The sequence below is a fragment of the Symphodus melops genome (genome assembly GCF_947650265.1).
Source record: "Symphodus melops genome assembly, chromosome: 13".
In the NCBI taxonomy this organism is placed as follows: Eukaryota; Metazoa; Chordata; class Actinopteri; order Labriformes; family Labridae; genus Symphodus; species Symphodus melops.
Window position 1 is genome coordinate 3,225,487 of NC_136703.1, and position 27,804 is coordinate 3,253,290.

Genomic DNA, 27,804 nt, shown 5'->3' on the forward strand with positions numbered 1-27,804 from the left:
GATTTTTCATCACAGAGAAGCAAAGTGATGTTCCTTTAATTGAATGTGTATTTGACACTTTTGTTCAACAAAACCCTCAAGTCTGTTTTTTGTTTTTAATTGATTGCCCTCATCGAGTCAAATAAATACATCCTTTAAGTGAGGCACTTTCACAGGATACATGTTATCTCAGGCCCTTTTGAAACATCCAATTAAATTTCATCTTCTAATTCTCAGTCTAATGTAATGCAGTGAACAATGTCGCAAGCTTTGTTTGCAACCACATCCATTACGCCTGACCTTGTTCACATTTATTTTAGCTAAATTACTTTATGACATTGGCGCAGGAGAGGATGTTTGACACAGCAGCAGATTCATGTTTCCCCTGCAGTCATACCATCTGTTGGAAAGAAATCATCAAAATCTAAAAATTAGGGTCTTGATATGTGCTTTACGCTAAATGGACTTGAGTGCTTTTCCACAGGAGTCGTCTGACTACTTAAAGTGCTTTTCCACTGCAGCTCACACCTGCACATTCACACCCTGATGGCAAAGGCTGGCGTGCAAAGTGACCATCAGAGGAAAGTAATCCCATTCATGTTCACACGCCGCTCACAAAGCAGCAGGAGCAATTTAGTGGGGTTGGGTGTCTTGCCCTAGGACACATCGGACAGCTGCATGAGCTGGTGATCTGACCTTCACTTTCAGAGATCCCTAACTCCACCACTGAGCCACAGCCGCCCCTGATCCCTAACATTTCTTCATAGTAAGACTTAAAACCAAGGCTTACTTGTTGTAGAGGACAATGTCAGGCCTCCAAATCAACTCAGAGGGGATGCGGATGGAGGTGACATTTTCATAATCCTCCGGGTTCCACCTGAGTTTGTAGTCGTTCCATTCCTGCAGAAGAGCATTAATCATATGAATATACAGTATAGCTGTAAGATGGGCTGCAGTTAACACATGCATTTTGTAAACAAACACACCTGCTTGACCCAGACGTTTGTGGTCATCATCTGGTTCTTTTCATCCTTATTTCACGAAAACAGACATGAACATTAAAATTACAATATTGTCTTTCAACAGAGGTAGAACATCTTTCTAAAACACAATCCCGCTACTTGAATCAGTTGGAGAAATAAATCAACACACACACAAGCTCTCTATATAAAGATAGATTAGTTGTGTAACACACCAGGAAGAAATCCGAGGCAGAGCTTCATGCAAACCACCCTCACTGTACTTTTTACTTTTACATTTCTGCCACTGCTGGCAAGCGGCTCCCTCCTGTTCTTCCCCAGCAACATCTGAGACGGAGCAGTCAGGGAAAACAGGAGAAGACAACTTCACCCCGAGCTGACTCTCACTGTATTCGGCATGTGGAGGAAGCACTGTCACCTAATTGTGTGCATCCAAACCCCTCGGAGAATAATCCCTACAGCGATGCACATATGCACATATTCAATCTTAGAACTGGCCCAACTTTGCATGGCTCTAAGTGACTTCGTTATAGAACAGTTTTTACCTTTAGTCGACAAAACTCTACAACATAACGTATGTAAAAATATTGTAGTGCAGGTATACCACAGGGGCAGGAGAGAAGGAAGATGGATTTTGGGGGGGCGTTAGTTGGATCTTGTTTGCTGTGGAGAAGACAGTTTTGAATATTTACTGCCGCTGTAAGCATACTTGACATGAGATTTCATCTAATTTGGGAAAAACTTCCATCTCTACTGTTGTGGTTTCATTTCCGCTGATAAGTGATCTGGATATTAGAAATTGTCTCTCATGCCTTGTCAGGTGATCATAATGAATACTGTGTAACACAAAATACAGAAAATGTTTCTGAAAATGCATTGTAAAAACAATTTCTCTGCATCAACACAACTTAATTTTTTTTTTAAGATAACATACAAAGATTTAAAAAAACTTCTTCAGCAACTACACTGAGTAGCTTTACCTGCCGTTTCTGCTCTGCAGCAGATAAGCTCCAGTATCACACCTGCTAGCTGTCATTAGTCGTGTGCGTTGGCTCATATGACTATTAAATCTCAATGCCAGCTCATGTTTTATTTTCTCTGGCAGAAACACGTGGTCACAATGTGCAGTGGTGGACAAAGTGCATAACTTCTTGAGTTGAGTCAAAGTACAGATACTCATGGTCAAATCAAGTTGAGTACTTGTTTTTAAAAAATATTTGTTGCACCCATGAGCAGACAAGGATTCTGTCTTCTATTTGGCAACTTTATTCTCCCCAGTGCTGTAATTTATTCTTGGACCGAGACCATGACTGTTTACGTCCATTGTCTTTAACGCTTTTCCTGTTCGGGGTCTCAGGGGGCGCTGGAGCCAATCTCAGCTGTAATTGGGAATGAGACGGGGTTACACCCTGTACTGTCGGACCAATCACAGGGCTGACATATAGAGACAGGCAACCAGCCACACCTACAGGTAATTCAGAGTCACTGGCTAACATAAAGTGTGTTTGGACTGTGGGAGGAAGAGCGAGCCCACACATGCACGGGGAGAACATACAAACTCCACACAGAGAGGCTCCTGTCTGGGATTTGAACCAGGCTGTAAGGCAACACGCAGAACTAGACAAACACACAATTGTCTTTTGGATCAGATTTTATGTATTTAAGAAAACACAACTGAAGCAGATTTAAGAGCAAAATAGAGAGAAACAAGAACATCCATAGTAATGTAATGGAGTCAAAAGTTCAATACTTGTCTTTCAAGTAAAAGTCAAACGTTTCCCCCAGAAATAATTAAAATAATACTTAAGTAAAGATACTCAATTAAATTTACTTTTCTACTGTCCATCATTGAAACTGAGTTAATAACTTGAGACCAGGGTTGGATATGATAACTGGCAGAGGGGTGCAGCATGCTAAGAGTCATTAACATTATGTACACATGGAACATTTTGGATATGGATGGTTTTACTGCTAAGTGTCGGTGTATTAAGTTGAACTAGAACCCAACTGAACAGCTGTTGACACTAGCTAGCTAACTTAACAGCTAACCACTGTGACAAATTATTACATCGCTGTGATTTGTTGTAAGATACTGACACATTTTTGTCGCCACTCGATGATTATGCCCCTTGGAAAATTCAAAGCTAACAAAGCTTCATATTTATTATCATTTGCAAACTGGTCTGATAATAACAGGCTAACGTGATCATGTAACCTGAATCTGAAAAAGTCCTAAAAACATAACACGAAAACAGAATGAAGGATAAATCATTACAGAGCTGACGTCGTTGCACATTTCTTCATTACTCATTTCTTTTGGATTTGAACTATTCTTTTTACTCACCACATCAATAAGCTGAGCGATGGACAGTCCGAAGTGGACGAGCACCGTGTCTGTGGTGTTCTCCACGGGCCTGGAGAGCTTATTGTACCGCACAAAGAGATCCTGGAGCAGCCTCTCCTCGGCATGAGCTCGAGGAAAAACCTGACAATCAGCTGACGGAGAACAAGGGAGAAAGAAGAGACACATGAAGACTTTGACTAATGACGTGACCTTTTGTGGTCTTTCTGTGTCCTTTATTGTCTTTTTAGTGAGGAAACACCAAACATGTTGATCTTTGTTCCAAACTGCATTTAAATGGACGGTTAAAGCTGCATCTCTTCTAAACACACTTTGCCAGTGACCTCAGACATGAAAACAGTTTAATTTGATTTTCTTGTTGCATTTCTATAATTTCAAATGGATAGCATTAACATTGAATATATATTCAAATGTATGCAATGCATTTCATCAATAATTGATTTAGCTGCTTTGCTATGCCACGATAAAGAATCCACAGTGGCAGATACAGAGTGTAATCTAAAAGGAGGGTGACCTCTGTCATACAGGTGGCGTATGGTTACATGAGACGCTGTCTGAGAGATGAAACAAACAGAGAGAGTGGATGGGGGGGTTTGGGGGGAGGGGAGGGCAGGAGATGAGAGAAAATAAAAGAGGAAGGATGAATCTGATTCTGAGGACATCCTCTATGTCTCTGAGCAGACGTGCTGATGGAGCGATCTGTCCTGATGTCTCTCCGCTCCAACCCTCCCTCGCTTGCCCCCTCGCTTGCCCCCTTGCTCCCTCATGGCCTCCCTCTCGCCCTCCCTGGCTCTCCTTCTTGCCCCCTCGCGCCCTCCCTGGCTCTCCCTCTTGCCCCCTCCCTGGCTCTCCCTCTTGCCCCCTCACAGCCTTGGTTTCTCGCTCTCTGCCATGCCTTAATGGAGCAACTCAATCACACACATGCACACACACATACACACACACGCATTCAGTTAAGAATTGGCTCACACAGCACTGACGATGACCCTAACAAGGTCCGGGTACAATTAAAGAGACGGGGTCGTCCCAAAGCTCGTACAGTACAATGTCCTTTGTATTCCTATCCCGATATTCAGCGAGGTATTTTTCTATTCTGGACCTTGTGCATCTGTGCCGGTAGTTCAATGGCACAGCAATACATCATGTGCTGTGATTTATATTTCACCAACCTCACTGATATTTCATTTTTCTTTGCACGGCTGCATATTTCACTGTCCATCTTGTGTGTGTAGCATTATAATGTTTGCATTGTTTATTGCAGGAAGTTTTAATTGTGCAGGAGCTGAGGGCAGTTTTTTTTATATTACCTTATTAACACATCAGTTGTGTTATTGCACAGGAAGGCTATATATCACTCTGTCTTTATATTAGGCTATCTACTTGCGGTCTGAAAACAGGGACCTAGGTGTTGTTGTCATGCTGCTGGCCTTCCTCTCTGGTCCCCCTGCCCACTCCATTACGGCTGACGGGCTGTCCTTCACTTGCTTGAAAACTGACATCCACAATTCTTAAAAGGCACGGGATCAATATCTTATTAAATGGGCATAGTTTTCTTTTCCCAACATCTTTTCTCCCCATTTGCATATGAATCTGTTTGACGTGAAACAACCTTGAAACGTCTCCGTGTATTTTATTTTTTAACAGAGAGAAAACACGCACGCACGCACACACGGGTACCTTTGTTTGATCACATCAGCTCAGAGCGATAGCTGTCCAACGCAGCTGATATTAGATAAAGAGAGACGCACGGGTAGATTCTACAGGAGCCTCGCAACTAATGGGTTTAGATGGGGGAGCTCGCAGGGTGTCCTGACTTTGAGAGTGCGCGGGTCAGAGCAGTAATGTGTGCGGCTAACTGTTGGATGAGTTTACTTCTGTACGGTGTGCTTTACAGGACACTATGAATAGCACTGGAACAAACTGTGATGTTCCCAGACGGTATAGAGTGGGGGGAACAATCCATTTTCACTCTAAAAACTTTTCAGTTCAGTTGACTTTTATACATCAACATCTTCTCCTTTTTTTTGGAGAAAATATCCTGTTCCATCACCTTTAACCCGGACTTTCCCCAGAATATGCTTTTGTTGTATGCTCTCACTTCATATTTATATTTATGCATTTCACATAATACAAGATTCATTATGTGACTTATCTAAAAAAAAAAAAATCTGGTACAAAAATGATTGCATCTTGTTTAGGCCCAATCGTAACAGCTTGATGATGATTAAACTAGATGTGTCAGAGTAATGAACCCATTCTGTCCTCGTATGATCTATGTATCCACGCAGACCAATAATGCTTGAGCAGCAAATTTTCTTACGAGTCTTGCTCCTGAACAAGGCGGATATTGCTTTTTACTAGGTCACTAAGCAACGGAGGGATTTTTTTTTTTAGGACCCATTAAGACGATAGAAAAAAAAGTGTCGTTTTTTTATTCTGTGTCCTCAAGGTTGTGTGTTTTTGTCACTAATTGAGAAGCTAATCGCTGCAGATTATCCTTCGGAAACTCCCAGTCATTCTGATAAATAAAGAGGGATTTGAGCTTCATTAGGGACCGTCTGAAAAGTGTTTGGATAGGGGAGGAGGGGCCCTGTCCTTGACCCAGAGTCCTTTTGTTTTTTTAATTAAACTAAACAGTTGCATTATTTTCTCTAAACTCATTTCCCTTTTTCACATTATCCACACAACTCTTGAGATATATATTTATATAGTACCCTGACACTCATATGGGTACTTCACCTTCAGTGTTGGCTGAAACCAAATGGTAAAAAGACTTGAGCTTAAACAGCACTTTTCTATTCTTCTGACGTAAAGTGTTTTTACAACATGTCACACTTAGATTGCTATGTAGTGACACCATCAGAAGTAACTAATCCCATTCATTTGCCATGAACAGAAAGCAGTGGGAGCAAATCTGGGTGTCTTGCCGAAGCACATATCGACCATGTTGCTGGAAGAGTTGGGTATCAAGCCCTCAACCTTCCTATTAGGAGTCGAACGCTCTACCAACTGAGCCACTGCCTCCCCCCAAAAAAAGAGCCAAGTATGCCCCCAATACTTTCCCAATAATAGAAGATAAATCACATCTGTGGAAATACTGTTATTTATTCATTTTTAAGCCATATTAGAATTGCAGCATTATTTATAGCTAACCTGTCATGCCTCATGTGTTATGGCTTACAGTACAAGCGTCCCCTCACTCAGTGCTTTTTAATTGCACTGTAGATGTTGACTGCAATCTTTCATGTGCGCACTGATGCTTTTCACACGACTGAAGTTCTTAAGAGATAATAAAGTAATTTGAATTCAATACACTTAGTGTTGATATTTTCCTATAACGAGGATTTAACTTTCTTACAGCACCACATTGTCTTTGTTGTCACATGATCGTCTACCTGTTGATTTTCTTGGAGTCTAATTGGTCCTTACAGCTTATTGACTCACACAATCATTGATCTCCAATAGCTGGTTTAAGACTGAACTCCCATGTACTGTATGACGACAACAACCAAAACAGAGAACAAAGTTTAGTTTATTCTAATGGCAAAATATTATTTCACTTCATCTCATAACTGGACATTTAATATGTCAAATATATACATTTTATTTGTTCTCATACGCATGCTTTTCTTCTGGTCTTTTACTGCTGCGCTTGGATTTCCCCACTGGGAATCAATAAAAGGATTAACTGATCTGATGAAAAATGTTTTTTTAATTTTTGATATAAATCAGGAAGGACAGTAGATCATCTTTACTTAGAAAAGTTACAGTTAAATATTTGCATAAAACACTAATTGGGATAATAATGTGATTATTTATGTGTGTTTATGTATTTAGATATAGCCCATTTATCAACGGTACAGTGTGATACTTCCAATTAGACACCAATACCAACAACAATTTAACTTGTATTTTATTCTTAATATCTATAAATGCATGGGCAGAATGATTGGTTATTGGCAGGGCTACGGTGACCGCGACAGGTTTTTATTTTTTTAAAGAGCTATTTTACATAGAAAACATGAAACTGACATCTTGAGGAATATTAATCAAAAACAAAGTAAATCAGGTGAAATATGACAAAAAGAGCACATCTGGGGTTTGTGGGTTCCTCCCCTTTCTATAAATAGGGTTCAGATTCTCACACACACAGTGATAATGAACCTGGCCAAAGAGAATCCATTTATTTTAGTGTTATTAACAGAAAATAACTATAAAATTACTCAAATAAGCTCCCAGTTTGGCTCCACCTCTCCCCTTATGTGTTTTTTCTACCACTTGTAAATTCCCTACAGTCCCTTATTTCAATAAATAAAAACTACAGATGAACTGCCTTTATTTCAAGAAAGTCAGCGGATTTACCTTGTGGAGGAAAATTGAAGAAAAGAAAGATTAAAAATGTGTATATATCCATATTGCCCTCAGTCGTATCCAACTCTTTGAGTGGACTCCCTCCAACTTGTGCTGGATTTCAGCTGCGATGAAAGGTCATCTGTTCTGTCACAGGCGAGTCCTCAGGAGGTTAAAGAGTCAGACAGCGAGGTCATGTAGGTCCATGTCTGCCCACGGCCTCGTCTACCTCCTGTTACCATCTGTCCATCTCTTCAGCTGCCCTTCAGTCCGCTCCGAGTGTGTGTGCGTATGAATGAGCACAGACCTGTGGTTATCCTTCAACACCTGAAAGTCCCTCCTCGCTCCGCTGGAACCCTTCATCCAAGTGTGGCTTATCCCTCTCTTCTTCTCCTCCCTCCCTGTCTACATTACTCCCTCCCTCACCTCCCATCTCTCCGCCTCCTCATCTCATCTCATCTCTCTCTCTCTCTCTCTCTCTCTTTATCTCTCTCTCTCTCACTCACTCACACACACACCTCATTTTTCTCTTTGCATTTCCCTCCCACTTATTTTCTTTCCTCCATGCATGTTCCAGTTTTCTGTAAAAAAAGGCTGAACTTTTTTTAAAATGTTATTTTTTACTCCTGCAAACAGTATACCCGTGTGTCTGCAGTGTGTGTGTGTGTGTGTGTGTGTGTGTGTGTGTGTGTGTGTGTGTGTGTGTGTGTGTGTGTAGATCAGTTATCTGTATGTGAGAGGTGTTACAGTGTGTGTAGATGCTTGTGTGTAGATGCTTGTCAGAGTCCAGTCTGGTAGAGGTGCCAGTGAGTCATAGCACCTCTGGATAATCTTCAATCTACTCACTGCACAGTCTCCAAGGAGCATAAAATCTAAAACCCCATCTCCCTTTATCTTACCACCCTCCTCGCTCTTTTTACACCCCTGACCCTCACCTGCTGTCAATTTATCTCCAGCGTAATGCCTCACACACAGACAGAGACTTCTCCCTCTCTGCAACCACCCTGTGCTTCCCTGCCAGACTCCTTTTATGGCTTTTACACTTCGTCACCAAGGCTCAGTGCCAATGGACAGACCATCTATTGAGACAGCTACATTTGCTTGAGGTGTTTGCTGTCCTTCATCTTTGCGGTTTTCCCCAGCAATGCCAACATGTCGGTTCTAATGACATAAAGACTGAGAATATACCGGGAGACACTTAAAAAGATTTGACTCAAAAGTCATGTTTACTTAAGATCGACTATGCAGAATCCTGCTTCTGACTTTCCGACAGTTCTTCCTGACTCTGTTACATGATACAAAAGAGGTTCGGGCGGAGATATATTTTGCTGCTGTAGATGTCTCTGTCAGATATACTTCTTTTCAATACACTATGAGCCCACAGAGAAAAGCCTCCGCAGTGTACACATTGATTTTTCTAATCAAAGATGCAGTTCTCTTGATCCTGTGATGACTAACGGTGACTTGACAGATGAAGAGATTCCTCTCCCCGGTGCGCCGCCACAGCGCAGATGTACCTTCCTACCATCAGAGATTTAATAGCCGATTATTTACTTGGATTCCTGACAGGAGTCCAGCAGGAGTTTCTAAGTGGGACATCGCAGCGACAGGGGGCCACAGGAAGAGGAAATGTTCCTTTCCTTGAGGGGCAGAGGGCACAAACAGGCCAATTAGAGCCTGGTGGCTGAAGCATGCATTCGTTTGTCTCACGCCCACATATAGACACATATATCTCCCTCTGTGGCCGCCTCAGCTGATGAGAAGACCATGTGCGCACTCTTGGAGCGTTAAGGGAGTATAAGGAGTGACAGTTCTCACCTCTTGCAGCAGCCTCTTTAATATTTTAACTGGCCGTGATATCAGAAAAAACTCAGAAGAAGCCCTTTGACCCCTGCTTACGAAGGTCACATCTCAAAGTTACTCACTGGCGGGTTGTGGCAATCTTTGTGAGCAATAAAGGTGGGTGGTTGCTATCACAATGCTTCACTCTACAACTTTTCCAAAAAGATAAGTTTGCACAGTGTTGTGGCAATAAAATAAATAAATAAACATTTGGGCTTTATCAGAAAGGATGTCTGAAGAGGGACAGAAAATCTGACGGCAGAGTGGGTGATGACAAGCTGCAAAGTAGAGAAGTCAGATTTGAACCAACGGAAGCTGTGACGACTCTAACCTCTGTACATGGGGCGTGAAACATGTTGTATTAGGGTGTTGCAGTGAAGATGCAAAACACTGGAGAGAACTGTCTCCCTCCTCCTGAGAGTCGAGGCGCATGCATGTTGCAGACACTGAAGCTTCAGTGTTTAGCCATCCGTCTTCAGACCTCTCTTCATTTCTCAAAAGCATCTCTAATATTGATCCTAGCTGGAGCAGGTTTCTGCTGGTGGAGCTTATTAGAAACATGCAGAGGCTTTTTAGGTCAGGTACAATCACTTCTATCTGAAGCAGTTCCACTGCCCGCTTCCATCGCTGCAACACCTGCTGGTTTTACGTTTGCCTGGCAAATCGAGGGGTGTCCTAAACATCGCCTACCAAATAATCCAGAGCATTCAGGAGCAGAATCTAAAGTTAGAGTGAGGACATACTGGCTGCTGCATTGTTGTCAGAGAAGCTTCAACACAGCAGGTTTTCTTAACGTTTGATCATAGAGTAAGGTCACTTTATGATCTCACTCAGCAAATATCTCTCTCAATGGTCCTTTAACAATAACACTTTTTCAAACCCTGACATTCAGTCTGATTGTGATCGTGGCTCCTATATAGACGATGCAGCTGTGATTAGTAAATGATGTGTTGTCCCAGGTATAAATAAATGATTAAGATCATCTCATCTGACTCAACTTGAAAATTAAGATATTTCCATGTGAGGAGCTGTTCAAAGGCTCCTATAGCAGATAAATAAATAAAAAACAGGGTATACCCTCTCCATTTAGTTTGTACAACATGGTCTAGCTCTTTATTACAACATTAAATGGATTCATAAATGCTACAAGCCCTCATTTAAATATGGGAACATTACTGCACATTTTCAGAGAGTTCTTCCTGGAAGACCCTGTTTAGCATAAGACATATTCTGGAAAGACATAATAAATGATCCTTTACTCTCACATGTTCAAAGAAAGAAGCCAATACTTGTGTGTTTTTCTCTGTAATTTAAAATCTTTTTGCACATGATGGAGTTTTAGGATTGCTCAAACTGTGAGACCCCAATTATTGTCCTTGTGGAGGAGAAAACAGTGGGCTTTATAGCAGAAGCTTCAGATTCTATCTGAACTGTGTGGTTGCAATGTTAATGAAGGTTAGGACATGAGAATAAAAAAAACACACCCACCAGATTATCACTCATAAAGACATCATGTCTCTTTCTTTCTTTAAGGAAAGTCTATTACAGCATCCACGGTTTAATTCTCCTAACTTTGGGATAACAGCTAAGCTCTCCTAACTCTCCTTTCTCCCCAGGTGACATACTGTAAGATACGCCTTTAATCCACATGGCTGTTCTTTGATTACTTTTAACACAAGCAACTAAAAGTCAACAGCTGCTAACTAAGCTAACTTTCCTTCTATTATACTCTGAATTAGGTCAGTAAGTTTGTCCCTAAATGTGCTTAATGCTCCATTGCTTGCAACTTTTTGGGTATTTGTCGTCAAACTCAGCAAGATGATTAGGGATTTAAAATTTGATGGTGAATGGACTTGAGCTCGTATAGTGTTTTTCTCATCTCCTGACCACTCAAAGCACTGTTACGTCGCAGGTCAAACCGACCCACTCACACTCACTCACACACTGATGGCAGAGGCTGCTAAGTGGCCATCAGTATAAGCTATTCACATTCTTACACATTTATACATTTAAGTGTCTTGCGTAAGGACACATCGGACGTGTGGCTAAAGGATCCCCAACCTTCCTATCGAGACATGACTGACCCAACCACTGAGCCACACCCGCCCGGGCTCAAGGATCAAGCATGTTGGAGTTCCTTGGGATAAGACTCGTTCCTACAGTATAGATTAAGATTAAAAAGATTATCCTAGACTCTCCATATCTTAAGACGTAAGATAGGAAGCTTCTCTAAGATGCTTCTGGATTTTTCTTAAACATTTTGGGCTCAATAACCCTCAAACACGAGTACATCACATTTCTGTCTGGTCCTAACAAAGAGATAGACGATCCTGCCTCAACACAGCGCTGAGAGCAGGGATGCAAAGATGTGTATGACAACAAGAATAGTGGGCGGTGCAGCTATAGATTTCACGTTAATCAGACAACTGCCCGTGGTCTTGTGGGGATTGAATCACAGGTTAGAACAGTAGCATTATTGATGGGCTCCCAAAACCCAGTGAGGCATCCGTAGTATTGATCAGACCACAGAGCGTGTTCCCACTGAAGCCGGACTGTGAGGAGAGCTCTGTGGAACCGCCCGGGGATCTGAGATCAACAGGTCAGCCTGCGCTCAACAGCGCATGTTTTTGCCTTAGTGATTCATTCGGCTCTCTTTGTTACTCTCACACTGACACGCATCCACCTTCATGCGCACAAACCCACACAGACACAGGGATTCATCCCATGCATGCATAAACACCTAGCATACTAGAGCTGCCAACTTCTCCTGTCAATCATTGCCGCTGCTTCTTGAAAGAATTGAGACACAAATCCCATCTGCACTTTCCTGGATTATGAGTGTAAAATAAAGACTTTTCACATGTACTTCTATCCTGTAGGGATCAGAATAAAGGGTAGTCTTTCAGGCTCAGATGAACATAATTATGTTGCTGCCTCAGTCTTCTTTTGTCTAGTTTTCTTTTTAGTTGGAGAAAAAAGTGGATGAAACAAACACCCTGAAGCAGTGGATGGATGTTGAAACCATCCTGAATGCTGTGGGCAAATGCAAATATTGACATAGTTGGATGCCAACTGTGAGCCACCTGCAGCCGCCCAGGGGTGAGTTGAGATGGCCAGCTTACAGGTACCAGCCGAGATGAGGCACCTGAGGCATCTGTGAGGGGAAACGCCATCTGTTATCCACATGCAGACAAAGCTTGAACAAAATGTTGTCATCTCAGATGTCGTCTGGGGCTACTTTGATGTTACTGTTTTACTTTTAGGGACAAAAGCCAAGAGTTTTGCTTTATTCCTCTTTAGTTAATTAAACTCGAAATATGACTATTTTACACATTTTTGCACGAAACTCCTGAAAAACTCCTGAAGGTTTCGGGGTGAGCTGCATGAGTGAACGCATACAGCCAAGTTTTTCACTCTGACTTTATTTGAGTTTCTCCTGACAGCCCCCTACCATTGTTTCTGCAGAGTAAGCCAAAGTGAGAAAGCAGCTTATGGGATATAATAATAAGGATACAATCGTGAGAATTCCCCTAAAGTGAGGGGGAGGGGCTGGTGATGTTTCATCTCTGAGCTCAGAGCACGATTACAGACTGCACCTTTGACTGCAATCTCTGCAAATGTAAAATGGCTGTGCTAAAATGGCTGTGCTGAGTTTTGTTTAGTTATGGTCTCTGCCCTTTTATTTATAATGTAATTCTGTCAGACTACATGCATTAATTTAGGGGCAAATATTGTCATTAAAGCGTTGTATAATGGACTCTGAAGATGTGAGGTTAAACAACAGGGACAAAGGTGGTAGACGAAGCAACAGTCAGGAGACCCCCCCACCCCTCCTTCTGTCTGACAGAGATAGTCGTCTATCATGAGTGTGAACAACCAGATCAGGAGGATTGCAGAGGTAGTCCTGCTCTAGTGCATATGTAAAAACCGCTTCAGAAACAGTTATTAGCTATATGTAATGAATGAACCCGACAGGATAGTGGTATTATTGCTCCTATAGCTCCACCCCCTTTTCCTTTAATGGGCACAGTGTTGTCATGGTACATAACCTGTTAAATACAATTTACAGTAATTTAGTGACAATTTCATAACCATTAGCCCGTGTTATGATAACACAGGGTTGTCCTTTCACACTGTGATTTCAAATCAATGTTATTTTGATTAGAAAGAAAATCAATAAGTGCAAACATCATGAGACCAAATGATGCCATGTGCCCGGACCACGAGCCGTCATTCCTTCATGTGACGAACACTGACAGTTCAGACCTATTGTTACTACATTATAAAGATGTCCACGGAGGATATAAGTTAGTACAAGCAGAGGAGACTCCGGAGTCGGCTGGGACCCAAGGCAAAAATCAGTCGGCTGGTTCATTACTGTATCATCACGCCTGCATACTCCTCATTCACTTTTTCCCCGTTTCTTTTTTTCGCTGCAGGCAGATAATTCCCCTTCATTTGTCTTTTTTTGACTTTCATTGACAAACTTTGGTTTCCACAGCAATCATGCATGCAACATTTAACAGGGCATTGACGAGGCACCCTCAGGGAGGTTTTTCTTTCTTCCAACAATTGTGGTAAAACGTGCACATTTTGGGCCAGTGCTTTGGTTTAAGTTTGTGAGTGTTCATGGACCGCAGCACCTCTGTGTGCAAGTAATATCAATACTATTATAGCAAAATATTGCAATGTCAATGTTGACGCTCTCTCAGATGAGAAATATGACTAAGAGAAAAGCATATTTACTGACAAGAAGCTGGGACTGAAGCCCTGACATTGACAGGAAATTAAACAAAAAACAGTAAATGGAGGGGAGGGGTCAGAAATGGAACACCTTGAGAATGAGCACTTCTTTTTAACGCTGCTTTTCCCCACATAGAACAACTGCAGCTTTTGTGCCACTTAGACTCTTTTAAAAATGAATACACCAAGCATTTACACTATATAAAAGCATCAAGCAGCAGTGGTGTTGGCCAAGGCTGAGCAGAAGAACCACTAAGTGTGTGTCATTTCTTCAGATTGCCTTGTACATTTGACATGTATTGAAGAATACTTAGCTTCTTCCAGCTCTGCATCCTTTACATTCTCCGACATGATTTTAGCCGATGGAAGTATAATTCTGTTTAAGGAAGAAATGTTTTCACATTCACAGAGGCACCTCCTTTACAGTAATTTAATCATGTTTATTTAAAAGAAACACCAGGAAGCTATAGGACAGAAAATGTCCCTCTCATTTCTGTCCAACAGAGTTGTATAACACACCTCTGAAGATTTTCAACTAGCTTGTTTGCAATTTTGTTTTCCTACAGCAAAGAAAAATAATGAACTCTTAGTAATATAAGGTACAGTGCTCTGAAGCATAAAACCACCTTGCTGTTTCTCTCCACACAGAGTTAGTTATTCTCACTGAAAAGAGACAAGGTCTTCTTGTTGGCCTCCATCCTTGACAGAAAACAGCTGAGGGCAGAGGATCGCCTTCAAATGAAACATCTCAGATGAACCCAGCAAGGACTCACTGAAAAGTCTTTTTTTTTTCCCGAGTGAACACATACACTCCTACAATAGTGGCCATGAAAAGTTCCCTACAATCACCATCTTTTAGGTGTAGAGTTCAAATAGCAGTGTAGACTGGGTCCCTACTTTTTAGAGCGCGTCAATCGTAAAATGTTCTATTTTAGTCTTCTGACTACTCAAAGAGCTTTTACACTTCATGTCACACATACACAGTCATGCCCATCGACAATGCAACTCGAGCAACTTGGAATTAACTGTCTTGCTCAAGGACACATCGGACATGTGTCTGCAGCAGTTGGGGATCGAACCCTCGACCTTCCAGTAGAGAGACAAACGACTGCACTGTACCAACTGAGCTCCAGCTGCACGCTCTAATGCACCTTGAACCACAAATTCATCCAGAAAGTAAAGTTTGGGCGATGAACCAGTTTAATATTAACTGCCAATATTTATAAGAAATGCCAACAAACAAGAGACAGCGGAGTTTTGCTTTACAGAAAACTGAAAATAAAGTGTTGGGCAACACTCAGAAAGGATACTGAACCCAGTGCTACAGCACATAAAGAACCTTTTATCTCCTGCTTTAACCCGTTTGAACAGATCGTTTCCATATAAGCAGTGAAGCCGAATAAAAGACAAAGAAAAAAAGGTTCAGGCCAATATTTTTTTTTTTAGTTTTCTTCTGTCTGTGTGCGTTTGAGATTATGTATGTACACAGGTGTGCACATGTGACTGTGTGTGGGTGTGCTGACGTTTACATATACATGAACTAGTCTTTTTTTATTTTTTTTTCTTGGCTTATTTATGTATTGTCAGCTTGTATATATAAATGAAAAACCACTTGCATGTTGAAACATACAGTACATTTTATAGAAAAATAAGATGCCAGCAAGTTTAATAACAATTTAATACTCCCCTTAAATGTCCCAATCAAAGCTTCTGTGGTTATTTCTTGTGTCTTTATTTAGCAGCTTTATCAAGGAAAACTTGGCAGTGGTATAAATGTGAGATGGCGGTGCTTAAATGCAGATTTGCATTAAAGCAAATGATGACTATGAGAATAAAAACATAAACAGCTAATGCAGCCTCTGTCAAAGAGTGTTTAAACATTTTAAAGAATGTCTATTAATTAAATCAACAGGTGACCGCTGTCGGCCACTAACTATATATTTACTGTATGCATAACATGCATGCTATAATATAACACACCTACTATGTATTAAACAAAGCTTGTCAGTCCGCCTAAGGCTGATGTAGTAAAAAAAAAACATAATTAAATACTCATGTTAACTCTGATTATTAAAAAGCTGTTGCCTCAAAGATGTAACAGTAAGTAGGCCTGCAGTGATTTTCTGCAGCTCTCGCAATATCCATGTTGCACTTGATTAACTCTGCAGCCACCTGAGGTTTAAGCTAATACAGCAGGTGCAGCAAAATTCAATTACTCTTTAATTATAATACACAAAGGACTTAAGCCTTACAATCCTCCACTGTCACTGCTGACTCAGTGTTTTTAATGGAAGGGCATTCATGTGTTATTATCCTCTGTTGACATGCACACAGAGGGACGCCATGCGTAAAAGACAAAGCTTCAGTTTTAGTTAGGGACAGAATCATTCAGCTCCATTGTTGCTTAACTTCTGTAATCTGAGAAGTAATGACTTGAGTACTATCGTCAAAGTACGCTCCTCACTTTCCCCTCTCTGTGAGGCATCAGGTATATGTGGTGCAAAGTGTTTGGGGTTATCCATCAAACATTGTTGCCTCATATGACACACGTTTGCATCATCTTGAGTCTGTGAACCCTCGGGGTTTGGCATATTTACAGAGGAAATAAGAGGCAGATGTAAGTGTGACACTGTTGTAATTATCCCAAAGGTATACGTTCACCTGCCTCACATGTGGATTTGACTTCAACTCTTTGAGCGATGGAGCTGTAGGTCGGGTTCCCTCTGCAGCTCTCTGTGCCCCGTGGAACCAGAAGCTCCAACATCTGGACACCATCAGACTCTTAAGATCATAGCCTGGTTTGATCAAAGCAAGTCAACTATTTGTTATTTCTCACTTATTACAATTGCATAAATTAGATTTGATTCTCCATTTCTCTGTACATTTTTTAGATAAGTGCATCCCATGACCATTACAGTCAATATGCTTAAATAAAAAAAAAAACACTATTCAGAAGTAAAGCCTACATAATTACTTTTGACTTGCATGAGGCCGATTCAGAATACGCAGTTTGGGTTTTTTATCCAGTTTACTACATGTGGCTTCTGAATTGTTATCAGTCAAGTCTAAACTCATTTTTCAACAATTTGCAAGACTGATGTAATTGAGAGTATTTACAGCTGTATTTAAATAGCAATGGTGGGATATTGATTTATAAAAAGCCATTAAAAGAAGGGTTTTTTTTGTCTTCAGACTACTCGAGGGCTTTTACACCACAGGATACGCCTACACACATTCACACACTGATGGTGGCTGTGGTATTAAGTGTCCATCGCTTGTAATTCATCACATTCATACAACTTTGGGTTAAGTGGCACATCGAACATGTGGCAGCAGGAGCTGGGGATCGAACCCCCGGCCTTCCCATTGAGAGACGACCGACTCTACCAACTCAACACAGCCGTCCCAAAACTAGAATATTTTATGCAAATGTAATGGACATTATACTCTTATTCTTAGAGCAATGGGGAAGTCTTTTATTGCCTTGAGGACAAAACAATGAAAATGAGTTAAGGTAAAGAAATGGCTGACATATGTGGAGACTATTCAAACTCAGTATATCTGTTCCTAACATATCCATCCTAACCATGGTCAGTATTGTGCTAAGCCGTTAAAACAGGTCCATTCTATTCAATAGAGATGGAAATATATGATTCCATGTGTGGGAAGCCTTTGTATGATCTTCAATAAAAGGCAGAGAACATGAGCTGGAATAAAGACGATCTGTCATTTACCAGAGCATCTCATTCAAAGAGCCACAAAGAGAGAGGCACTCGTGTAAAAAAAAGGAAACAGCCCCGCTCTGACACAAACGTCGTCCGATTGAAGTGATTACAAAACCGGCAGAGAAGGAGAACATTCATGTGGGTGAAGCTCATACATGTTGTGTTTCTCATATGGTTCTTCATATCCTTCTAATGCAATCAAAAGTGACATTAGCCAACAGAATGACCATAAATCAAGGTCCATTGACGAAAATAGCAATGTGAAAAATATTGGTTCATCTCAATGATATGTCTGCGGGATGTGATATATGTGGAGGCTGTGTTTAGAGGATAGTGTTGTATGCGTGGGAGTGTGCTGTGAAGTCCCAGTGTGTCAGCAACATATCAGTGAAACAGCTGAAAGAGGCTCCTCTGGGAAACAAAGAAAATTCACCTTTTTCACAAATACGTTTTCCATTCTATATTTATTTAAATAAAGGGATCAAATACCATTAACATTTTAAAAGCCATTTTACAAATACCTCAAAGTACAGAACAGAAATAAAAGCATCACAATTTAAAAAAAACTGATAACATTTAAAAAAATAAAAATAAAAACTCAACCTTTCAACAACAAAGTGTGATGTAGCAAATCAATATTCACATTGGATTTTTCTGTTATTGCACATGTAAATGTTTACAAAGTTACACAAAAACATTTAAAAAAGCAGGAAGGGTTAAAATTCCTGAAAATGTACATCATTCTTTAAAGAAGTTTTTAAAGACTATGATGGAGTAAAACTGCTCACATTTGTGAAAGCACCGTTTTGATTTCTTATCCTCTTGCACAAAAGCCTTCATTACTCAATTTTATTATGTTGAAAATGTTTGCTTACATAAACACAAAGAACGCATTGTTCGACAAAATAAAACATTGACTAATTCTCTGAGACAGGTAGGACATGCAGAACGTTACCATGGAAACAACCTTCTCAGACTGGTGGGGAACGTTTGGATCAAGCATCAGCTCCTTCTGCCAATATTCTCATCATCGTTGCCGGCCTTCTTTTAACTTTTCTATTCCTGCTAAACCCTGACGGTTCACAGGTTGCATGCACAATGTAAAAATGGATCTAACAAAGCTCCACATGAGGTGCAGATCAGCACACAACGTTTTATTTACATTCTCCTCCAACTCCATGCTTCTCACACACACAGGCCCAAATCACACACACGCACAAACAGGAGCTGTGGACATGCATGGGGGGAGAGATGTCCGAGTGGGGCTGCTATGCAGGGAGCACATCAGAGCAGTTGGGGGTTCTGTGCCTTGCTCATGGGCACCTGAGCAGTGCTTGGAAAGTGCCCTTGCATCTCTCCAGCTACCAGACCAACTTCCATATTTTGGCCTTTGTGGAAACCCTACGGACTGAGCTACTGCCGCCAATTGTTTTAGCTTGATAGAAACATTAGAGTGTGACGGTGTGAATGTCACGCAAGATTGGATTGAATATCAAGAAATATAAAAATAAGGAAGCTCCGTTGCTTTGAAAGATCAAGTTTGAGGTATTTATGTGACATTATAGCTTTAACATTTTGCCTTCATATTATCTTGCACACTGACATATTCCTACTTTCAGCTTCACAAAAGAAAAATCTCCCCATCTCCTGCGTTTGCACTGAACTTTGCTGTCGAGTGTAAATTGGCTCTGCAGGACTGCTGCATATGAATGTAATTCATAGGAGACAGGGTGGAATTAACAAGACGCCTTTAAAATGTCAAGCGAATTAGAGGAAATCTCCAATGCATATAAAGAGTCATTTGTCTCGGCCGCAGCGAGCCGCCCACGTGGTGACACGGGGATCCTGGAGGTCCGAGCATGTTGCAATAGGCTCCATCATCCATCACGAGTCAACCTGACAGCTCCCCGTGAGCCTGGATGACTTCTATCACTATTAGCCTCTGATCCCGCCTCGCCCACCCTGCTGTGTTTCCCAGCATGCCTTGCACGTTTTTCCTCTAAATGGTGATCCATCAATGACATCATTAGCACAGGTAACACTTCACAGTGATGGCACCCATATTGGCGGCTGTCAGGTGTGCATCACGTCCATGTTGTGATCATCTGAAAAGCGGGGTGTTCTTTAGTCCTTCTCTTGGTCACAGATGTTAATTTTGTTGCCACATTCTAAGATATGAAAACACAGCAGAGTCGTCTCTTGTTCTTGGGAGTTCTTCGTGGACGCCCATCCGGGTTTTCAGGATGTGCTGGCTCAGATCTTGTTTTAAAAGTAAAGACCCTCTGCAGGGACAGACTGTACCTAAATGTCACTGTTAAAGAAAATGTAGCACCATTTTTTTTTTGTTGAGACGATTGAATAAAAGCACAGACGGTGTAAGGACATTTAAAATCATTTTTCACTCTTTTAGACCTTTTGAGAAAATAAATCCTGACAGAATGTCAAAGTTATCAAGTTTTCCATCGTTTCAATAGAATTATTTCCCCCCCTTACCTTTTATGGATGTTGACCATTACTATGCCTATACTTACTGCATCTGATGGACTATTTGTGGGGGGGATGAGGTTCTTTTAAATTTGTTTTGAAATGTGTTGTCAGGGAAAAATGGAAACGCTCGTCCATACTGCATGTTGTGGAATTGCAGTATGAACTGGAAAGGTGGCACGTCACGAGTTGTAAATATGGCCGTCTGAACAGGGCCTGTGAGAACCTGCCAGTCACGACACAAAGTCGACAATGCTGCAGCACTGTGAAGCACTCAAGCAATCAAAGCTACAATAAAACTTGTGCAATAATTGTAAAATCGAAACAGAAGGTAGACGAGACGGGGTAGAAGACAAAAAGTTCCCACTCACCCAGTTTGATAGTAGACTCAGTCTCACTATTACACCATCATGGTTTACTTGAGCACATAAAGAGAGAACAGAAGCATTGTAAGGAATAAAAGGTTTTTCTGCTTTAATGAGTCAAAATGTTTCCTGTGAAAGAGGCCTGCTTCACCGTACAGAGAGACAAGGACAGTGGGCAGAGTGGACAAAGGTGAGAGAGAGAGAGAGAGAGAGAGAGAGAGAGAGAGAGAGAGAGAATGACATGCAGGAAAGGAGATGTTTTGAGGTCTACAGCTTCCGTACATGAGGAAAGCAAACGAACCACTAATCCACCGACTTGCCTCTTATTCTGAACAGACTTTTGAGGGATCTAATTTCATTCCTTTCTGTCTTTTTGGTGAATAAATCATCCACGAGCAAAGGTTCAAACTACTTTAATAAATGTAACACTTTTTTCACTGCAGATAGACCTTATGAATCTGGTTTGGCGATGGTGCTGGGATAAATCCTGATCATTATTGCGTCGCTGCCTCATCATAACGCCTCGCCTCCTGCTCCACTATGACATGCAAAATAATAAAATTCTGTGCTTCTCTTATTACCAGACGAGCAGCTGAAGAAGATGCCCAGCAGCTGAAGCAACAATAAACATAATGGAGCTCATCTCATTTTCTCGTCCTCCATAATGAGGGAGGCGGAGGCTGCTGTCTGACTGCGGGCAGAAAGGATCGTCAGAAGAGTGACAAGGAAGTGATTAGAGCTACTCAGCTGTTTTCAGTGTCTACAGCCGGGGGGGTTCGCTGTCAGTGTTTCCGTATCCACTAAATCCAAGAGCTGAAGACAGTGCTGCAGAATCACCAACACACCTTTACAGACGAAGAATCTATTCTAACTGTAACGTCCAAGTATGAGCAAAAACTAAAGTTTCCTTCCTCACCTTCATGAATGAACAAAAGTGAATGATGGGAGATGTTGTCCTCTGAGTAAAATACTCCCTACACAGAAGCTTTGAACACTAATTACTGACTGTATCTGCAGGCCATTCAGAAGCAAGTCTTCAATATCTTTTGGCTCTCACACAGACAACGTCTACAACAATAGATGAAGCCACATAGTTGAAAATCCAAAGAAAATGTTGTCGATTGTTGCCGAAGTAAAAACTGTGTCCTGCTGTTACCTTTTGCCTTCCACTTTGGTCTCAACTTTTCCTCCCTGCAGGTCCTTCAGTCTCTCTGTTCTCACTGTCTGTCCCTCCTTGGGCCGCGATCCATCTCAATCTGTCTCTCTAAATCCACCTGCTGTCGGCTCTTCACTGTGAGGACAGTCAGGGGAGTTACTGTGCATGTATGTGACCTGTTTCTGAACAGTGTAAAAATAACACAGCAGCACCCTCTCTGAGCAGTGGTGTGCTACAAAGTCAACTTCGATCAAACATTTTCTTCCAAGAATGAATTAAAAAAAATGACTTAAGGTCTGGTTCACTGAAGGAACGAGAAGCTTCTGCGCCTGCTGAACCCCTTTGAACGAGAAACAATGTTTGATTCTCAAAGCACACACAAAGGGTTAAATGCACCCCTCACTGCGCTGCAGAGCAAACCGCGTCTCTGTATGCTTGTACGATCAGTTTGAATATCTGAGTGAATCATTATTCCGTCATTTGGGGGAAAATTGGCCACTTTCTATGCAAATTGGCCTTAAAGCAAAAAGCATCCAATTTATCATCTATGAATTAATATTGCTGAGGATTGGGCGTAACTACAGAACGTCGCAGTATTTATAAGACAAACTTTTCAGTGACCAGGAATACAACTCCTCCTCTGTCTGACCTTAAAAATAAACCATCTGTTATTAACTACACTCAACAAAAATATAAACGCAACACTTTTGTTTTTGCTCCCATTTGTCATGAGATGGACTCAAAGATCTAAAATTCATTCCAGATACACAATATTACCATTTCTCTCAAACATTGTTCATAAATCTGTCTAAATGTGTGATAGTGAGCACTTTTGCTTTGCTGAGACAATCCATCCCACCTCACAGGTGTGCCACATCAAGATGCTCATCAGACACCATGATTAGTGCATAGGTGTACCTTAGACTGTCCACAATAAAAGGCCACTCTGAAATGTGCAGTTTTGTCTCACAGCAAAATGCCACAGATGGCGCAAGCATTGAGGGAGCGTGCAATTGGCATGCTGACAGCAGGAATGTCAACCAGATCTGTTGCTCGGGCATTGAATGTTCATTTCTCCACCATAAGCCGTCTCCAAAGGCGTTTCAGAGAATATGGCAGTACATCCAACCGGCCTCACAACCGCAGACCACGTGTAACCACACCAGCCCAGGACCTCCACATCCAGCAGGTTCACCTCCAAGATCGTCTGAGACCAGCTACTCAGACAGCTGCTGAAACAATTGGTTTGCATAACCAAAGAATTTCTGCACAAACTGTCAGAAACCGTCTCAGGGAAGCTCAACTGCATGCTCGTCGTCCTCATCGGGGTCTTAACCTGACTCCAGATCGTCGCCGTAACAGACTTGAGTGGGCAAATGCTCACATTCGATGGCGTCTGGCACGTTGGAGAGGTGTTCTCTTCACGGATGAATCTCGGTTTACATTGTTCAGGGCAGATGGCAGACAGCGTGTGTGGCGTCGTGTGGGTGAGCGCTTTGCTGATGTCAATGTTGTGGATCGAGTGGCCCATGGTGGTGGTGGGGTTATGGTATGGGCAGGCATCTGTTATGGACGAAGAACACAGGTGCATTTTATTGATGGCATTTTGAATGCACAGAGATACCGTGATGAGATCCTGAGGCCCATTGTTGTGCCATACATCCATGAACATCACCTCATGTTTCAGCAAGATAATGCACGGCCCCATGTTGCAAGGATCTGTACACAATTCTTGGAAGCTGAAAATGTCCCAGTTCTTGCATGGCCAGCATACTCACCGGACATGTCACCCATTGAGCATGTTTGGGATGTGCTTGACCGGCGTATACGACAGCGCGTACCAGTTCCCACTAATATCCAGCAACTTCGCACAGCCATTGAAGAGGAGTGGACCAACATTCCACAGGCCACAATTGACAATCTGATAAACTCTATGCGAAGAAGATGTGTTGCACTGCATGAGGCAAATGGTGGTCACACCAGATACTGACTGGTTCTGAGTCCCCAGACCCTCAATAAAGCAAAAACTGCACATTTCAGGGTGGCCTTTTATTGTGGACAGTCTAAGGTACACCTATGCACTAATCATGGTGTCTGATGAGCATCTTGATGTGGCACACCTGTGAGGTGGGATGGATTATCTCAGCAAAGCAAAAGTGCTCACTATCACACATTTAGACAGATTTATGAACAATGTTTGAGAGAAATGGTAATATTGTGTATCTGGAATGAATTTTAGATCTTTGAGTCCATCTCATGACAAATGGGAGCAAAAACAAAAGTGTTGCGTTTATATTTTTGTTGAGTATATGTAAGCAGCGGTTAAATCAGCACAGGGCTGTCAGCAACACTTCTCATCTAAACTCCATATGTGTAGCCGTTACACATGACCACAATTAGAGTCAATGTGTTTGTCTGGCCTTTTAAATAAACCTGAAAAAAAAGTTTATCCTCGCCCTTGCTCGTCATCTTGTTGTGGACACTATTGAGTTCTGTCAGCATGACGGCACACAGCTCCTCACACAACAGAAATGCAGATAGTTTCTCTCCACATTGAAACAAATGCACTAGACATGTCCTCTAATTCGCTTGACACAAGAGCCGGAGTGGACGGGGTGGAGCAAATGGAGCACAATATTTGGAGCCGTCAGTGCGTCCGTTCTTAGGGAATCAGGCCCTCAATATTTGTTGTTGAATAATCAATCAACCAACAAAAGTCTTGTAGCAGATCATGAGACACACCTGAACTTTAAAGCACGTCTGAGTCACTGCTGCTCTTCAAAAGACTTGTGCACATTAATGAAACCTTGTTGTCCTTCACTAAAGTGTCCTCCTGCTCCAAAGGGTTTATGATTCAATGTCTAACAGTCGTTTGAAACTAGCTTCAAACAACAGTGGAGCCGGGGCTTTTAGAAATCATTCACAATGATAAACACTGAGAGAGGAAAAGAAGTTAGCTAAAGCAGAGATGATTCATAACGTCTACAAAACCTCCCTCTTTTAATCAACTTTTATATGCACGGGGATGAGTCGACCGGCGGCCCCGTCCATGTGCTGTAAACACGATGTCAATACGACTCAGACGTGCTCACAGATGGCGGGACGCGTGCGTCACACTCATTGTAGACATGACTCAAAGAAATATTTACAAAAGGACTTCCTGGATTCCTGCTGTGTTTTTTATGTGTTAAATGTCACACATCCTTTAAGTGTTCACTTTGTTTGAAACAAATGACAAAGTGCCGCTTTACAGAATCATTATGCAGAAAATGTTAGACTTCTTACAAGTGACATTTAAAGACACCATGAAGTTTGTGACCAACGCCTACATCATGTCTGCTAAATCAACAGCTTCTTTTCGCCTCTTTTGCAGACTTCAAAGCACGTTCATTATTAATCAAGCGACGGCACCACAAAGGATCTGGAGCTTGTGTGTCTTTTACGCGCGCGTCGACAAGGTATGACTTTCCCTTCATTGCATATGCATGACGGAGGGTCCCTCAAGTGATGTGAGAAGACGGGTTAACAGAGGTTGATTACATATTCTTCTGTACTTACTCAGGTCAAGTTATATGGGAAGGATTTGTCGGATGATGTGAATTTTACAGATCAGATTTAGATGAGGAAGATTGCAGTGAGAAAAGAACGCTGGATTAAAGAAAGGCTTATAAACTGAAACTTGATTATAGGACACAAGAATCAATGCGTTTTATTTATGAGCACAATATCTGATTTATGTACACAAATAAAAAGTGGGTGGATGCTGATGCTGGAGTTTATCAGGGTGGAATTTGAACTTTCTTAGACACTCGTCTTCATGTGAGAAATGAGCTGAAACGTTCCTCATTTCCACTGTCCACAGACCTGTGTCTTGGGTATTTCTTTCAGGATTCAATGTTGGACTCTGTCTAGCAGTGCAAGGAGGATTTTGGGGGTTTCAAGGTGATCTTTTATTTATCAGAATAAATCCCTCTGGAATGACAAAGCTCAAGTCCAGTGTGTGTGAAACAATTGGACAAAATAAAAAGGATTAATAAATGGCACAGTGCCCTGCCTCTGAATAGGTCCCCAATACTGTAAGTCCCCTGTGTGGTACCAAGCAGAGGTAACTTATGAGCATGCAGCTGGTGTTTGTCTTCAAACGATTTCTGCAACACAACATATGGATGAATGTTTCCCAGAGATATACACACAGAACAGGGCTGGTGATTCTTTAAAAACGGCCTGATCTTTCACGTCCAAAATTAACGCACTTCAATTTGCAAGAGACCTACTGCATGTTTTATAGGCAGAAAATAATGAAAAATGTACAGTACAGTCAATAAGTTCAACTCCTGCTCCTTTCTGCATGAGTAGAAAACAAAAGCACCGCCTATATACCAATAATAATAAAAAAGTGAAGCCTGTGCAAAAGCTCCCTGGCTAACAGCTACGATGCATCCACCTGTCAGTCAACCCAGCCTCGCCTGTAACGATGCAAAGTTGTGTCTTAGCATACATTAGTAGAACAGCTGATAGTGAGGGGGATGAGTAATGACATAATTCACAACATGTATAGTTTTTATGAGTAGACAATCGAACCTGAGTCTTTTTTTCCTCTATACATATTTACCACCAAGCTCTCAGTGTGCTGTCGTTCCAACAGCTGTTCTGTCTCGTACAGGAGAATGAACACTCACACGTGCAAAAGGTTGATCTATAATCAGACATAACTGAGTGCCACTGAAAATCAGATCCACAGATGTTGATACAGCTTTAGCCGTGTCCATTCCAGCAGAGAAAATTAAATGTAAACACATTAACTACCAATATTTGGATCTGAAAAGAGAACGACAGCCAACACTCTGATTGGTTTTATTCATGTCTCCTCCAAAAAACACCCATGTATAAATCGAGATCCAACTTTGTGCTCATTTCCCACTTACTGCTCAGAGTGTGAGCTGCTTAACCAGTAAAATGAAACCCAAAATCACTTAACACCGAGATCCCTTTACCTGAAAAGTTATTTTCAGCCTATAACAAACAGTTTGAATTACATGCAGAACCTCTACTGCTAATCTGACTTTTTAATGCTTCAACTTTCATGCAGCCAATTGTTATGCATGTGTTTTTAATGCCTACAGATTGCCCAGTTTAAAGAGCCCCTTGTTTAAATAGCTCTAATTGAATCGGGAATACTTAAGTGCACTAATGCTGTTCCACTTATGTGAAGTCCCCATCTGAGGTCCAGTGGGAGAGGATTCATCAATACCTCTACATATTCTCCATAGATAAATGATGCTTCTTGCACCCTTGAGACTGTAGGAGCATCACGTAGATGACCACATAACGATTGCATTCAATAATTTCAACCCATCCATGCTTCTTTGCCTGGAAGGGATTAGTATTTTATGCTAATGACAATTAGCCGCGACTAATCAGTCTAGGCTTAGTCATGCGTGTAAACTTGCGATAGTTATTTCAGAGTGCTGTTTAACAAAAGCCCTGAGCGTTTCCATACACCTCTTCATTTGTTTGATGAGTCTGGACTGCCAAGGCTCTCAGGCTCTTATCCACATGCACCTTTGAATTTAATGGAAGTTCTTTCAGCAGTGTCTAATCTGAAGTGCTGACGCTTGTTATTCCCCCCATGGGGCAGCGACTAACCAGTCTGACATTCTGGTTCATTGGCTTATAACAAAGGAGTCATCTTTTTGTGTGTTAAGTTGAAACAGGAAGGTGAGCAAAAACTTCAGAGACAACTCCACAAATGGATCTTAAACTAAAGGAGGTAATCACCCTAAAAGACTCGCAAAAACAGCGCCAACTTGGGCTCAGC

The 27,804-nt window shown here is 41.5% G+C and overlaps 1 protein-coding gene across 2 annotated transcripts in view; it reads right to left on the bottom strand.

Moving 5' to 3' along the window:
- The window catches only part of chrna4b (cholinergic receptor, nicotinic, alpha 4b), a 44,545-nt gene that overhangs the window by 8,040 nt on the left and 8,701 nt on the right, over positions 1-27,804 (bottom strand). The window contains exons 1-4 of one of the 2 annotated variants that reach the window (XM_079360121.1): positions 7,684-8,053; positions 3,304-3,455; positions 966-1,010; positions 770-879 (exon numbers count right to left, since the gene is read on the bottom strand). In XM_079360121.1, the coding sequence (XP_079216247.1) occupies positions 770-879; positions 966-1,010; positions 3,304-3,455; positions 7,684-7,735 (359 nt within the window). In that variant the 5' untranslated portion in view covers positions 7,736-8,053. Of the gene's footprint in view, positions 1-769; positions 880-965; positions 1,011-3,303; positions 3,456-7,683; positions 8,054-27,804 lie in introns of those variants that run through there. The other variant, XM_079360122.1, reaches the window with a different exon arrangement.